The sequence below is a fragment of the Magallana gigas genome, chromosome 4 (assembly GCF_963853765.1).
Source record: "Magallana gigas chromosome 4, xbMagGiga1.1, whole genome shotgun sequence".
NCBI classification, from domain to species: domain Eukaryota; kingdom Metazoa; phylum Mollusca; class Bivalvia; order Ostreida; family Ostreidae; genus Magallana; species Magallana gigas.
The window spans coordinates 511,132-523,745 of record NC_088856.1 but is presented as its reverse complement, the minus strand read 5'-3'; the positions used below and the strand labels follow the sequence as shown (position 1 = coordinate 523,745).

Sequence of the window (12,614 nt, the reverse complement as noted above, 5' to 3'; positions counted from 1 at the left end):
CCTGGGAGCTTGAAATGCGCAGCACAAAGCAAGACTGACAGGGTCAAGTACGACGTGAATTGTTTTAGCGCAGTGAAGTCAGTGCTATTCCTAGTATGAAAATACAGCTGTATACCACTGCTGTAAATGCAGGGGTTGTTTCTTAAAGTTACACTGTGAAACACTGGTTGTCCATCTGTCCATCCATCTATCTGTCTGTTTGTTTGTCTGTCCATCTGTCTGTCTGTCTGATTTGGGTTATTTCCACAAGACCTTACTTATGTAATAATCCCAATTACTGAAGCTTATTCTATTTAGTAAAGGGCATTACCAGGCTCTGTGTAATGGTGAGAGTATAGAACTTATCAGTCCTGCATTTTGTGCAGATGTCATAATAATGTGCATTTGATGACAAACATGCTATAAAATGTAATTAATTTTTTTTTAAAATGTCATACAACTAGCAGTGTTTTCTTCTGTTTTCAGCCTGACTTCAGTAAGCTGGTGATCAACCCAAACTCTATCTGGCAACAGTTCGTCTCCCAAATGGTTCCTGAAATCACACTGGTCGTCAAGTTCTGCAAGAAGATTCCAGGTAAATGAGAACAAATCAGGAGGGCAGCAAAGAACACAATTTATCTTAGTCTTCTCCTACATCCATTGTCTTTGTATTCTTATATTCTCTTTCAACTGAACCAAGGCTTTTTGACCAATTTCTCTTTTTAAGATATATATAGTAGTTAATAAAAGAAAGGAATTAGAAATCTTGAAATTTGAATTTTATTAGTATATTAATTTTATAATTTCCTTGTATCAGCTTAATACTTAGCTGTATTAGTCTGAAGCTGCAAATACTTTCTGTTCTTTAATATCATGTTCTGTGAGTACTTTCAGTTCTTTGATTCTCCTGTCTTATAGGTTTCGGGGAGATAGACCAGGAAGACCAGATTAACCTAATCAAGCAGGGGTCGTTTGAGGTCATGCTGTGCCGATTCTGTAACTTGGTGGATTACAAGAAGGGGATGATGTTTGACCCAGAAATGAAAATAAAATGTCCCAGGTACATACTATGTGTCAATGCTGTGTTACAAGATGTTTAAGTGTGCTGATTGAATGTCTAGAAATCAGAAAATTTTAACTTTCTGGTAAGAATTTAATAAGGAACTGGCTGTTGCTCAGTTTATGGGTTAACTCTTTTGGTATTGTTCAGCTACTATGACAACTTGATTTGCGATGTAGAGGAACATATCAGAAATATAGTTAAAGGAAATTCAATTTCCTGCAACAAAGTTTTGTTCAGAGATCATGCTGCCATGTAATGCTTTTTTTTCTTGGACCTATTTTAGGCCATAAGAAAACTAATGTCTTTTTTTGGGAGGGGGTATTTTGATGCCCAGTTTTACAGTCTCTGTGAGTGTAGTTCCACTCTGTGAGGAGGTCTGGGGTTTTGTTAGTTTGGCTTTTTATTACGGTGGCTGATGGAGTGAGATGACTATCAAGTGTTGCACAGTTTCCAGCCGGATGTGAATCAAAGTATAAAATTTGTGACGGCACAAATTAAACGCCATGTTTTGTTTCCCGTTATTGGTGTTTTATGCCCGACGTGGATTGTTTTTCATGGCTTTTTTCTCCCAGTGAAGCTGCCGTTACTGTAATGGCCGACCTTGAAATCTTTGTGACTGCGAGGAGAATGTACTTCTGATGTCGTCGTGTTGTCTCTATGACCAAAACCACCGCTCGGCATAGAGAGCATAGAGAGCTGTGAAGGTCTCTCTGAATGGGTGAAACTGACAACAAGAGACTTGAAAGCCTGGCTCCTTTTTTTACATCCAATATGTTGGCATGTGATTTAATGAGATACTTTAAATTCCAAGATTGTTCTAATATTAAGTAGTTGATATGTTTTTCTCTGGAATTCTATCTATATGTTTCAGGGCTATAAACCATAAGTGGTAGAAAAAAAGGAGGATCATGGTTCTAGTTTTTATAACCTTTGAAGACAATGATGAAAAAGTTTGATTGATTCTTCTGAATCTGTAGGTTTTATTGATTAGGCATAGAAACAGGAAAACAACATTATTAATATGTGTTATTGAACAACAAAAAAAACCCAGAAGGGAATGTGATTGATATTATGGCATTGTTATGAAAGTTCCATTGATTTTGAGGCCGCTTTATCTTGCCCAGCACCTAGTGGCACCCTATTAGAAAGTTCTAAATGTAATCAGGGACTGCCTGAGTCTAGCCCCAGGCTTGTTTCAGCAGCTCCACTGAAATCACACTCAACACAAGGTCACCCAGACTGAGTGCACAGTGCACCTTCTCACAAAACCAGGAACAATGGTAAGTGGAGGTGTACAGAGGGCAATAAAAGGATCGTAAGCAATCCAAGAAAACGCAGGGAACAAGGTACAAGCTAATGTTAGGGAAGCTTAATGATGTCACTATAGGGTGATCATCTTGTCTAGTACGAGGCTGCTCGGCATTATTTCTGGAGTGAACATGTGTGAAGTTGTTGGAGAAGCACCTGCTTCATTGGTGGTATTGTGTCTGACAAGTCTCGCTCGGTGTCTGGGGTATTCCTGTTCTCCTGTCTGTCTGCTATAGGCTCCCTCTGCTTGTTGTCTGTATAGGAATTACCACCCTCTGCCTTTTCTAGGCTAACTCTGCTCTTTGTCCTCATTTGGGGTTTACAGGGTTTGGTATATCATTGTTAGGTCTAAATGAATTAGGTTATACAGGGGCTATAGGAATATTCCTAGCAGGTCTATGTATGCTTGATAAATTCTTGCTACGGTCTAAGAGGCAAAGTAAATTCTCGTTTTTGTTCTCCAAGAGCTAGGTATATTTTTGTGTTGGTTTTTGCAAGGGCTTGGTGTTGTCTTGCAATGACTAGGTATATTCTTGTTAAGGTCTGCAGGGGCTTAGATTCCTTTTTTGGGTCTTCAAGGACTATGGTATTAGTGTTGGTCATTTGCCAAGGTAAATCTGCCATGGCCAGGGTATCCTGTTCGCTGTCTGGTGAAACATGGACATGTCTTCTGATTGACTTGTTAGACAGGAAACACACAGAGAATCTCTCTGTGTAGATGATGCCATTTCTATCCCAAATGTCAGCTTAGCATGATTTGTGTGGCAACTTTATAAATATTTTAGTAGGCAGGAGATTGCTTTAGATAACTGAGAACAGCCAATGCCAAAGTTTAAAGACTGAACAGATATTCATGAAATATGATTTTGGGGAGTCGATATCAATCTGTAGTCAACATATTTTATAAATGAGATTTCTAAAAACAAAATATATATATAGCCAATATCAAAGAAAAAAATGTTTCCTCTCCTTCCTTGAAAAAAAGAATAAAGTTCTTCAGGTCTGAGAACAAACCCCAGAATAATTTGTTAATTTGAAGTAATTATATTCGGTTTCAATAGACTACATACATTTTCACCTCTTTATTCCTAGGTCCATGGTGAAGATGCTTCCGATGGGAGAATTCATGGACGAGTTCTTCAATGTTGCTGAGATGTTTAACCCCCTGAAACTGACGGATGGGGAAATCGGCCTCTTCACATCTACCCTCATCATATGTCCAGGTACGATTGTACAGTATTTATAAGACACCATGTCCAGGTACGATTGTACAGTATTTATAAGACACCATGTCCAGGTACGATTGTACGATCAGACTTGTTAGAAAATTTATGATAATTTCATTTTATCATACATCATGATTGTTCAATGGATTCGAGTTACGGTCAACATATTAATGATTTAACACACCCATTTTACAAATTTTCAACCATTTGGAATTCTGTTTTGATAATCAGTACTATTTTGGCTTGTCTGTTGATGCTCAGTATGTTTTATTTGTCTGTTGACAGAGCGGAAAGGCATCAAGAATGTGAGAGCTGTACGTAAACTCCAGTCTCTGCTTTTCCAGTGTTTGTACGCACTCATCAAGAAGAACCACTTTGGTAAGTGTCTTTAAAACTAATTCTCTCTCTCTCTCTCTCTCTCTCTCTCTCTCTCTCTCTCTCTCTCTCACACACATCCTCCTTCTCCTCCTTTTTTTCTCTCTCCTCCAACTCAGCTCTTCTTGTATTGTAATCGAAGTAAAGAATTGTGTTTACCAGAATAACCAGGTGTATTAATCATATCATCATATCAGCCAAATTTTTTTTTTGGGGGGGGGGGGGGGGGGGAGAAGAGAGATGATATTTGGTTCAAAGAAAACTAAAATGCGATGGAATATTTTTTCAAAATTCTGTATCAAAAATACATGTATTTGAAGCAGGATTGCTTTCTAACGAAAATGACACAGCATAAACACATCATTTTATTAATGTAAATTAAAAGGACGTAAAATATTTGATCTTTTAAATCTGGTTTGCACTGAAGATTTTTATTATATTTTTATTTTAAATCTGTTACACTTCAGAGAAATAAGATAGCTGTGATCTGGTTAAAATTTGAATAAGCTGTGAATTTACGCACCGACTTTGATGTGCACTCAATGAATCGTCAATCAATTCTTCACCTGGATCACTGACTTAATAGCTGAAGGAGTTTGATATCTCTGAAATGAAAAAAATGCATGTGATTTTTTACAGTTCATTTTCACTTTGTCGTTTCTATCAAGTCTCTTCTGGGTGATAGTATCATAATAGGTACATATTTTTGTCCCTACTCATGATGATATCTAGGTCTTACGATGATATCTAGTTAACACATTTCTACCTATATATTGTACTTCTCAATCTTCTTGTCCTTATCAGAAGTTTCAGGCATTAGAAATAAGTCAACAGTTAACATTCAAATTTTAAAGTTTTTGTATAATGTACATGAAGATAATATATGATATGTACTCATCAAATGAAAACAATTCCTTTGTTTTTTGTTCGACCCTTATTCTACATTACTATTTTTTGTAATTGTTTGAATAATCTAAATAAAAAACATATGTGGAGAACTTATTTTAAATTAATGAAATGAATAAAAATAAAATGTTTGAAGCTTTTTTTACATTTAATGATTTCTCTTTTTCAGATTACGACAATGTTTTCATGAAGGCAGTGTCCACAATGAGGACTTTCAAAGTGGTTAATCTGAAGCATCGCATCGCCCTCAACAGCATGCAGATGCAGGCGCCCTCAAAAGACATGTTTCCTCCACTACACTGTGAGGTGTTCGAACACGGAGAGTGTAGCACGGAGAACTCGAAAAAATCATGAAACTCCTGACACTTGAGTCACTGGACGGTCATATAAATATAAATGTATGTAAATATGGGACTTGAGTATCACTGACGTTAGACAATGGAAGATTTCCGACGGTCAGGTGATTCTGAGGGAAGAAGGAAACGTTACAAAGATCTCAATCTGTGTCATTCAAGCTTGCTGGAGTAGCCTCACTTTGAACTCTGCTGATATGGCCTCTGATGCTACAGTGATATTCTGCTTATTTTATGAGACGACGTGAGACAGGTGCCCCCTGGTTCTATTCCCGAGGACCCCGCCCCGTGACGAGGTTGTGGAGCTCCGAGTCGTCAAAGTGATCAGAGAGAGACTGAACCAGATATTGATGAACTCGTTTTGCTACAAATTGTTCCCTCCAACTCACATTTCTCAGACAAGCTACGGCAGTGTGTGTATAGACTCTTGTTTCCTTTGTATTCGAAGAAGTGACAATTTTTTGATGAGATGCTGGCAGAATCATCTCGGCACTGTAATGCACACTGTGTTCTGTAGGTGTTTTCTCTCACTGTACTGATACTAGAGTTTTTTGTTAGATATAAGGTGACGGAGGCATTTCCCCGTATTACACCTGAAGTACCTTGGTATTAAGTAGAGACTTCAGAGGGGTCTCAATGTGCGGGACCCACCCTGTTGTGTCAGATTTTCAATATAATGGTCTGTGAAGTTGTCGTATTTTTTAAAATTGGTTCACAATATTTTTATATGTTACATCTTACAGTAAATCAGAAACTTTTCATTTCTTTGCATTTCAGCAAGAGGTACTGTAGATTCCTATCAAACGCAAAGAAATAATATCCGCGTAAAATCGTGAGAAGCAACTCTCGCGGATTATAAAGTCTCGTTTTTATTGTTCAGAGAGTTTTGAACTATAAGAAATTTAAACAAAAATATGGTGCTCGCAATTTTATATTCTTGTGATTTGATACAAAACAGTGGAGTCACGGAATTAAGTACTGGCGTTAAATAAGGAATTTACAGTAATTTTTTAGTAATTAAATTGATAGATAATATGTTTTTACATTTTAATATTTTTAGTTTTGGGGAGGGGTAAAATGACAAAGACTCTGAATCAAGTTATGGTATACAACTGTAAAAGAAAAAAATTGCAAGCACATTTTACTAACTATAATCTAAGAAAAGTATTTTGACATAAGAATTTTTTACTGTTCTAAAATCATCTGTTTTCTCCAATTTTGTCCTGAGACTAAAGAAACAGCATTTGTTGCTCTGTTGAAGGTCCATTTAGAGTTGTATGATAGCTCTTTTATGAATTCAATTTGATGTAAATTCAGAGGTCTGTAGTATCTGCAGAGTTAAGACAAGAGTCAGACCATTGCCAATGCTTGGCAGTTCAGTTTAATTTTTTTGTTCATTTCATTGAAATTAATTTTTATCATCCTCATCCCTATACAATTATGGTTACTTGTGAATATCATAGATGTATTTTGTAAATACGTGTAGGTCAGTGATTGACTGTGTAAAGATAAGTTCAGTTTGTCTCTTGTTGAGTGGCAAACCCAGAGAAAAATTCTAAAACGAGTTCTGTTTCTTTAATTTTATGGAATTGTCATTAAAAGTTTACTGATAATTACCATAATCAGTTTAAAGGTTTTACTTTATATATATAACTTAATGAAGATATTAAGGTTTTCTGTATTTCTGTAACTTAAATATCATGTGAAGGGTAATACAGCAAAAATGTCACTGAATTCACCTTTTAAAGTGCTACGCAATTATTAAAATGCAAGTTTAAAAATACAAAAACAATGCTGTTTAAAAGAACAGTTTTCATTCCACAATGCCAGAAAAGGTCTGTATAATAGTGCTACTTTTGTGAAATTTCTATACTTTCTTGTGCCAACCGTTCCTTTGTTTCTGATTTAATAATTTGTACCTAGTGCAGTCAATGGTCTCTGTATTTGTATATAGTATATACTTCACCTGTCAAGTTGGTTTGCAAAGGGAAATAACCCAAACCCAAGATTGCCATAAAACAAATTAGTTTCAGAATTACATTTTATCATAACTTTCATTCAAACAGAAGGTTTTGATACTGTTTAATCTGTACAAAAGTTAAAAGGGAAAAATGGAATATTTTCAAAGATTTTGACCTCTCAGGGCAGATTATTTTGATTATTTAACAGCTTCAAAACAAGGCTGATGCAGTATTGATTGTGTGTTTTACTGGGGGAGAAGATAGCGGACCCACGAGGGTAGTAGATGTTTCTCAGATTGGTATCTATCATTGACTATAGGAGTCAACACAACTTACATGTATGCTGTGATAAGATTATATTTAGTGTTGACGAAACAAAATCATTGATGAATATGAAATATTGATGTTATTTCATTAGTTTCTTTCCCCCACCCCCATTCATAAAGTGGGCACAAATTTTTTAATGCTTCACAAAGACATAAAAACTGGTTATTGTTTGCATACTCCTTTTCAGGGAAGAAGAGGGTGTTTTTGTTAGTGACTATGACTATAAAAAAGATGAAGATCTTTGAATTGTTTCGGTTATTGTAGATATTTTATTGCGACACAAGAGTTTTATTCCCTTCCTGTGGGTACAGTTCAGTGAAATAGAAACTCAAAAGTAGTAAATCATTAATTGATTCATAAAACTAACTGTTTTGGTTAAATTTTAATGAAATGAAAAATGAAAGCAACTATTTTTATAACAGATCAATGTTACTTGTTATTTTAGTTTGTACAAACGACTGCAGGTTGCCTTAAAACATCTTTATGACCCGGTTTTGCACTGTTGCTCAAAAGCTTTTTGTTAAGAGTGATTATTGTAGACCATTTATGTGTTGCTGGTATATAATGTATATTGTGATACTTATTATTCTCTAATTAGTTTACTAAACTGTTACTGAGTTGGAATAATTTTTCCTTTAAACATTTGTGTGAGAAGGTTTTGTTTTACTGATTATAAATTTTTAAGCATTGTACGTCAGAAGAAAATATTTAATTTTATTTGTATAAAAATATTTATTTTTATTTAAAGAAAATAATTACAGATTTTATATCGTATGGAACCTTTCTAAAAGACATCCTTATGTAGTAGGTTAGAAAATGAAACATGATGCCGTTTTATCAGCCCTGTGACCCACGTGTATAGATTGTTAGCTCACGTGTTATTTTCTTCTTATCTGACGTCACTAAGACACGTGATATCATCGCTGTCCATCACTAACGAGCGTTTGAAGTGATTTGTGTTACTTGGATCCTCATTAATTAGGTCATGATGTTGCTGTGTAGATTTCACCGTCCTCATGGACCGTGGAAACACGCACCTATCGCTTATTATTACAGAAGACATTGTATTATGTTCAATTTTTTTTCCTGTTAGTAATGTCTTGAATAAAAATCATTTAAAGATCATAAACAGTTATGTTTGGTTGTTGTTGTCGATATGGTCCTCTACATTGTATGTCCTCCTACAGTTGAAGAGCGGAGGTTAATGTTGACCATTTTCCCCTCACTGAAGTGTGCTTTGGTTGTTCCATGTATATGCTCCTTCTATTTAAAGAAGATGGTGATGATACTAATGAATTGATCATAGTCAGGGTCAACTAAAGAATTTTGCTAAGGAAAACACATAAAATAATGAAAACAAACTATTCTACTAGTCTAGATAAGATGAAATAAAAATTAAAAAAAAAAATTATAAAAAATGAAAATAAATTCAATGTTGCAATATTTTGTAATTGGTTTCTTTATTTATATTTTTTGAAGAAAAAAAATGACAGTTTATAACGAATATGAATCATGTTTACAAAATAATAATGACACCGATAAGTGTTTTATTATTTCATCATTGAAGAGATTAATTCTACGAAGACAAACCTGTATGTATCTTTCCTAATTTTGATATTTTCTTTATTGATTAACCTTCAATTTTAACACACGAACACTGTTTATTAGTTTGAATGATCTGAAAGGGTTTTCTGTCTGCCAGTTTAACTTTTGTTAAACCTGTTTGTTCTTAAAAACTAATCAGACAGTTAAAAAATCTGCAAGTTAAGTACATTTAGAGTTTATGGAAGAAATTCATGGTATCTAAACTGTGAAATTCATTCGCTTTAAAAGAAACATACAAATATGTATCCTATCAAACTTTAAATCTACACATGTATTGATGATAAGAAATGTCAAACATTGTATCTTCTAGATTAGATGTTGTTACATTCAGATGTCTTTTTTATCGGCTCTGATATGCAGATATTCCGATCAAACACTTCAGTAACTGACGTCACGAGGACAAGTGATGCCTTCACTAACGAGCGTTTGAAGTGATTACGAGTCACGTGGATCCCATGAATTACATGTACGTTATGATGTTGCTGTGTTGATTTTACAGTCTTTAGAAACCGATGTTCATTTAGGTATTGTGTTAGAGAGCTGCACAAGATATTTTATGGTACTCTTCCGAGTAAAATGTTGGAGACATAATCTCCACCCCACTTGAGTACACTGTTAACAATACCAATCTGTGACTTTAAATTGGATTATTGGAATTCATGTAAATTAAAATCATAACTATAAGCAATACTACATGCAGTCTCTCGGTATATGTTGGTACATGTATCTAAAATTGTTGACAAAGCAGTTTTATTTTTAACGTTACTTGGACCAAGTATAAATCTACCCCCAAAGATTCTATACATACAGTGCTCCCCAAATCCTTCAGACATGATAGTTTTAACAATCTACCAAATTGTTAACTTTCAGAACATATCAGTGGAATCATTTATTTCAGCAATAAGTAAGGTGATGCTAAAAAAAAATTGAATTTTATTAATATTTATCTTTATTTTACTGTCACATTTTACCCTGGTAATTCAGTATTTAAAAATAAATTTTCGAATATATTACATATAATTTGTTTTGTTATTTTGAAAGGCATTGATATGAATTAGATTTTTGATTAATTTACACTTGCTGGAATTTTATGGTGCCAAATGAGAGGCTTCTTTTAGAATTCAATCAAAATAGGACGAAAAAATGTGCATTTTTAACTTTTTGAATGGGAATAAATATTGCAGATTTGAAGAAGAATTTTTTTTATTTATTTTGTCTTTGAAAGAGTAATTTTTGATGGAAATATTTAGGTGGTTTAAGTCTGCGCTCAATGTTTCTGAAAGAAAAATTGCTTCAAAATAGGCGAAAATGCAAAAATGACTTGAAAAGATTACCGTTATGATGTCATAGTTCTAAATTGAGGACATTTTTGTTAAAAAAGAATTTAGATGAACAAAAATCTGCAAACGGATGTATGTACTAAGTAAATATATAATTTATGCATTCAGAGAAGTATGATGTTTATTTAAGGGGGTTATTTTCATATACACGTATTGTCCCCTTTCGGGTATGTAATATCTAATTAGGTCTGTTGGGGTTTTGATTTTTTTGTACTTGTTATCTTTGTTTAGTTTTAGACGAGTCACGTGGTATTACACTGGTATGTAGACCTGGTGTGTAATTAGCTGTGATCTCCATGTTTGACTGTTAAGGTTTGTAGAGTATTTATTCATGTAAAAATACTACTGTATTTTAATTTGATAAATATCGAAGGCTTTATAAGCATACTTACTATAAACGTTGAGGAAAAACCAACAACTGACTAATCTTTATAATTATCTAGATAGGAATGAAAAATATGTAATGATCTCTAGGTTTTAACAATTATGTAATAGTTTTGTGTATAATCTTTACGAAATATTATTAGGTGGATACTCTATTCATGTATATTTTTCCAATCAACTGTTTAAATATATTTTATTTCATATAGTTTGATATAAGACAAAGCAAGCAATTAATGCAATATTGGTTCATGAACTGATAGTGTAACGGGATTTCCCAGCAATAATAAGACAATCCTTTCTCCAAATTTCTTTAATGGTGTTATATATTTTTATACTCTGTAATATATTATAATAAAATAAATATAACATAATTGTATAATATCAAGTCATAAAATACATTTATACATTATTACAATAGAATTATCTTTAAATACATTTCCATTGATATATACATATTTCCCATATACATATAATTTCATTCAGTCCAAGCAATTAAGGGAAATAACTCTTATCAATTTTAACATACAAAAGTTGTCTTTCTTTTACAATAGAATATTAAAATACACAATTATAAAGCATACCAATTTATGGAATTGAGTCCGGTTCCAAACCGTTCAATATCTTCAATAACTGATGTTAATGGATCTGAATATTAAATATATATCTAAATACATGTTCCTTACATATATTTCCTATTCACAATATAAAACACTTTAATATTTCCTTAGAAATATTTACTATTATATATTCAGCTGTAATATAAAAGCTTGCATGTCCATCAGATTTATCTACATCTGACACAATGAAAATTACAACTTTACTTATCAGATTTATCTACATCTGATATATACAATATTTACAAAGTAATTCCTTCTAAATTCTTAATCCTGATAGTTCATAATATAAACTCAATTTTCTATATTATTAGTAAATGGTTAAACTAGAAACTTACATTGTCTGGATGTCTTCAAGTCTTCAGAATAAAAGGAATGACAAAATAAACTTCTCTGTTTAAATTCTGAGAGTGTTCTACCTGAATACTGTTCACAAGACAATGAAAACTCTTGACCAATAAAACCCGAGAATTTTCAATATTAACCAATGAATGTAAAATGTTTGAGTGTGTGTGTGGATCTAAAGGGGTGGAAGGCTCTAACTAAATACCTTGTTAGTAGAAGAAAGAATTAGAATTTATTTTATTTTAATTTGATAAACTTTTTATTTATCTACATTTATATTTTATTTTTATTTATAACTTTTAATTAAAAACACATCTACTACAATAGAAGTTCAGTTTTAAGCAGTTTATCTTAATCTTTTATTTTGAAAACAAATATTTGCTAGAGTTTATCACATTAACTTTTGTTTTAAACATTTTATTTTCTATTCAGCTATCAATATGTAAACAAAATAAGACCTACCTCCTCAACTTCACTGTTTCCGACATTCAGGTTGGCTTCACTCTTACCTTTGACCTTCAGCACTTTACGTTTCTAGCCATTTAGCTTCAAACCGACCTTAGCTGGGTTGTCTTACAGCCTTGTTGTCGTTTACTGACAGCTTTGCTTAACACCGATCATAACAGAGAAAGGGGCCGTGGTTTCATTGTCCTCAATCACAGAACATTGGAAGTCATCATATAGTGCTTTAACCATTTGGGTCAGTTTATTTGGTATACCGCATTTTTTCATGATGATCCAAAGACTTTTTGTGCCCCGAGTCGAACGTCTTTTCGAAATCAACAACGTAGATATACATACACAGTAGTAGCGTTCCACTGATTGGCC

The 12,614-nt window shown here is 33.4% G+C and overlaps 1 protein-coding gene and 1 long non-coding RNA gene across 12 annotated transcripts in view; one reads left to right on the top strand and one right to left on the bottom strand.

Moving 5' to 3' along the window:
- Positions 1-8,633, top strand: part of LOC105321080 (nuclear receptor ROR-beta) — a 49,902-nt gene extending 41,269 nt beyond the window's left edge. For all 11 annotated transcript variants that reach the window (XM_034451059.2, XM_034451054.2, XM_066080790.1 and 8 more), the window contains 5 exons: positions 466-574; positions 898-1,039; positions 3,443-3,573; positions 3,862-3,954; positions 5,027-8,633. In XM_034451059.2, the coding sequence (XP_034306950.2) occupies positions 466-574; positions 898-1,039; positions 3,443-3,573; positions 3,862-3,954; positions 5,027-5,211 (660 nt within the window). In that variant the 3' untranslated portion in view covers positions 5,212-8,633. The remainder of the gene's footprint in view (positions 1-465; positions 575-897; positions 1,040-3,442; positions 3,574-3,861; positions 3,955-5,026) is intronic.
- Positions 8,634-11,097: 2,464 nt separating this feature from the next.
- On the bottom strand, positions 11,098-11,473 carry LOC136274270 (uncharacterized). Its single transcript, XR_010712540.1, has 2 exons — positions 11,409-11,473; positions 11,098-11,163 (listed from the first exon to the last, which is right to left on the bottom strand). It is a non-coding gene; the product is annotated as an uncharacterized lncRNA (long non-coding RNA).
- Positions 11,474-12,614: the final 1,141 nt, after the last annotated feature.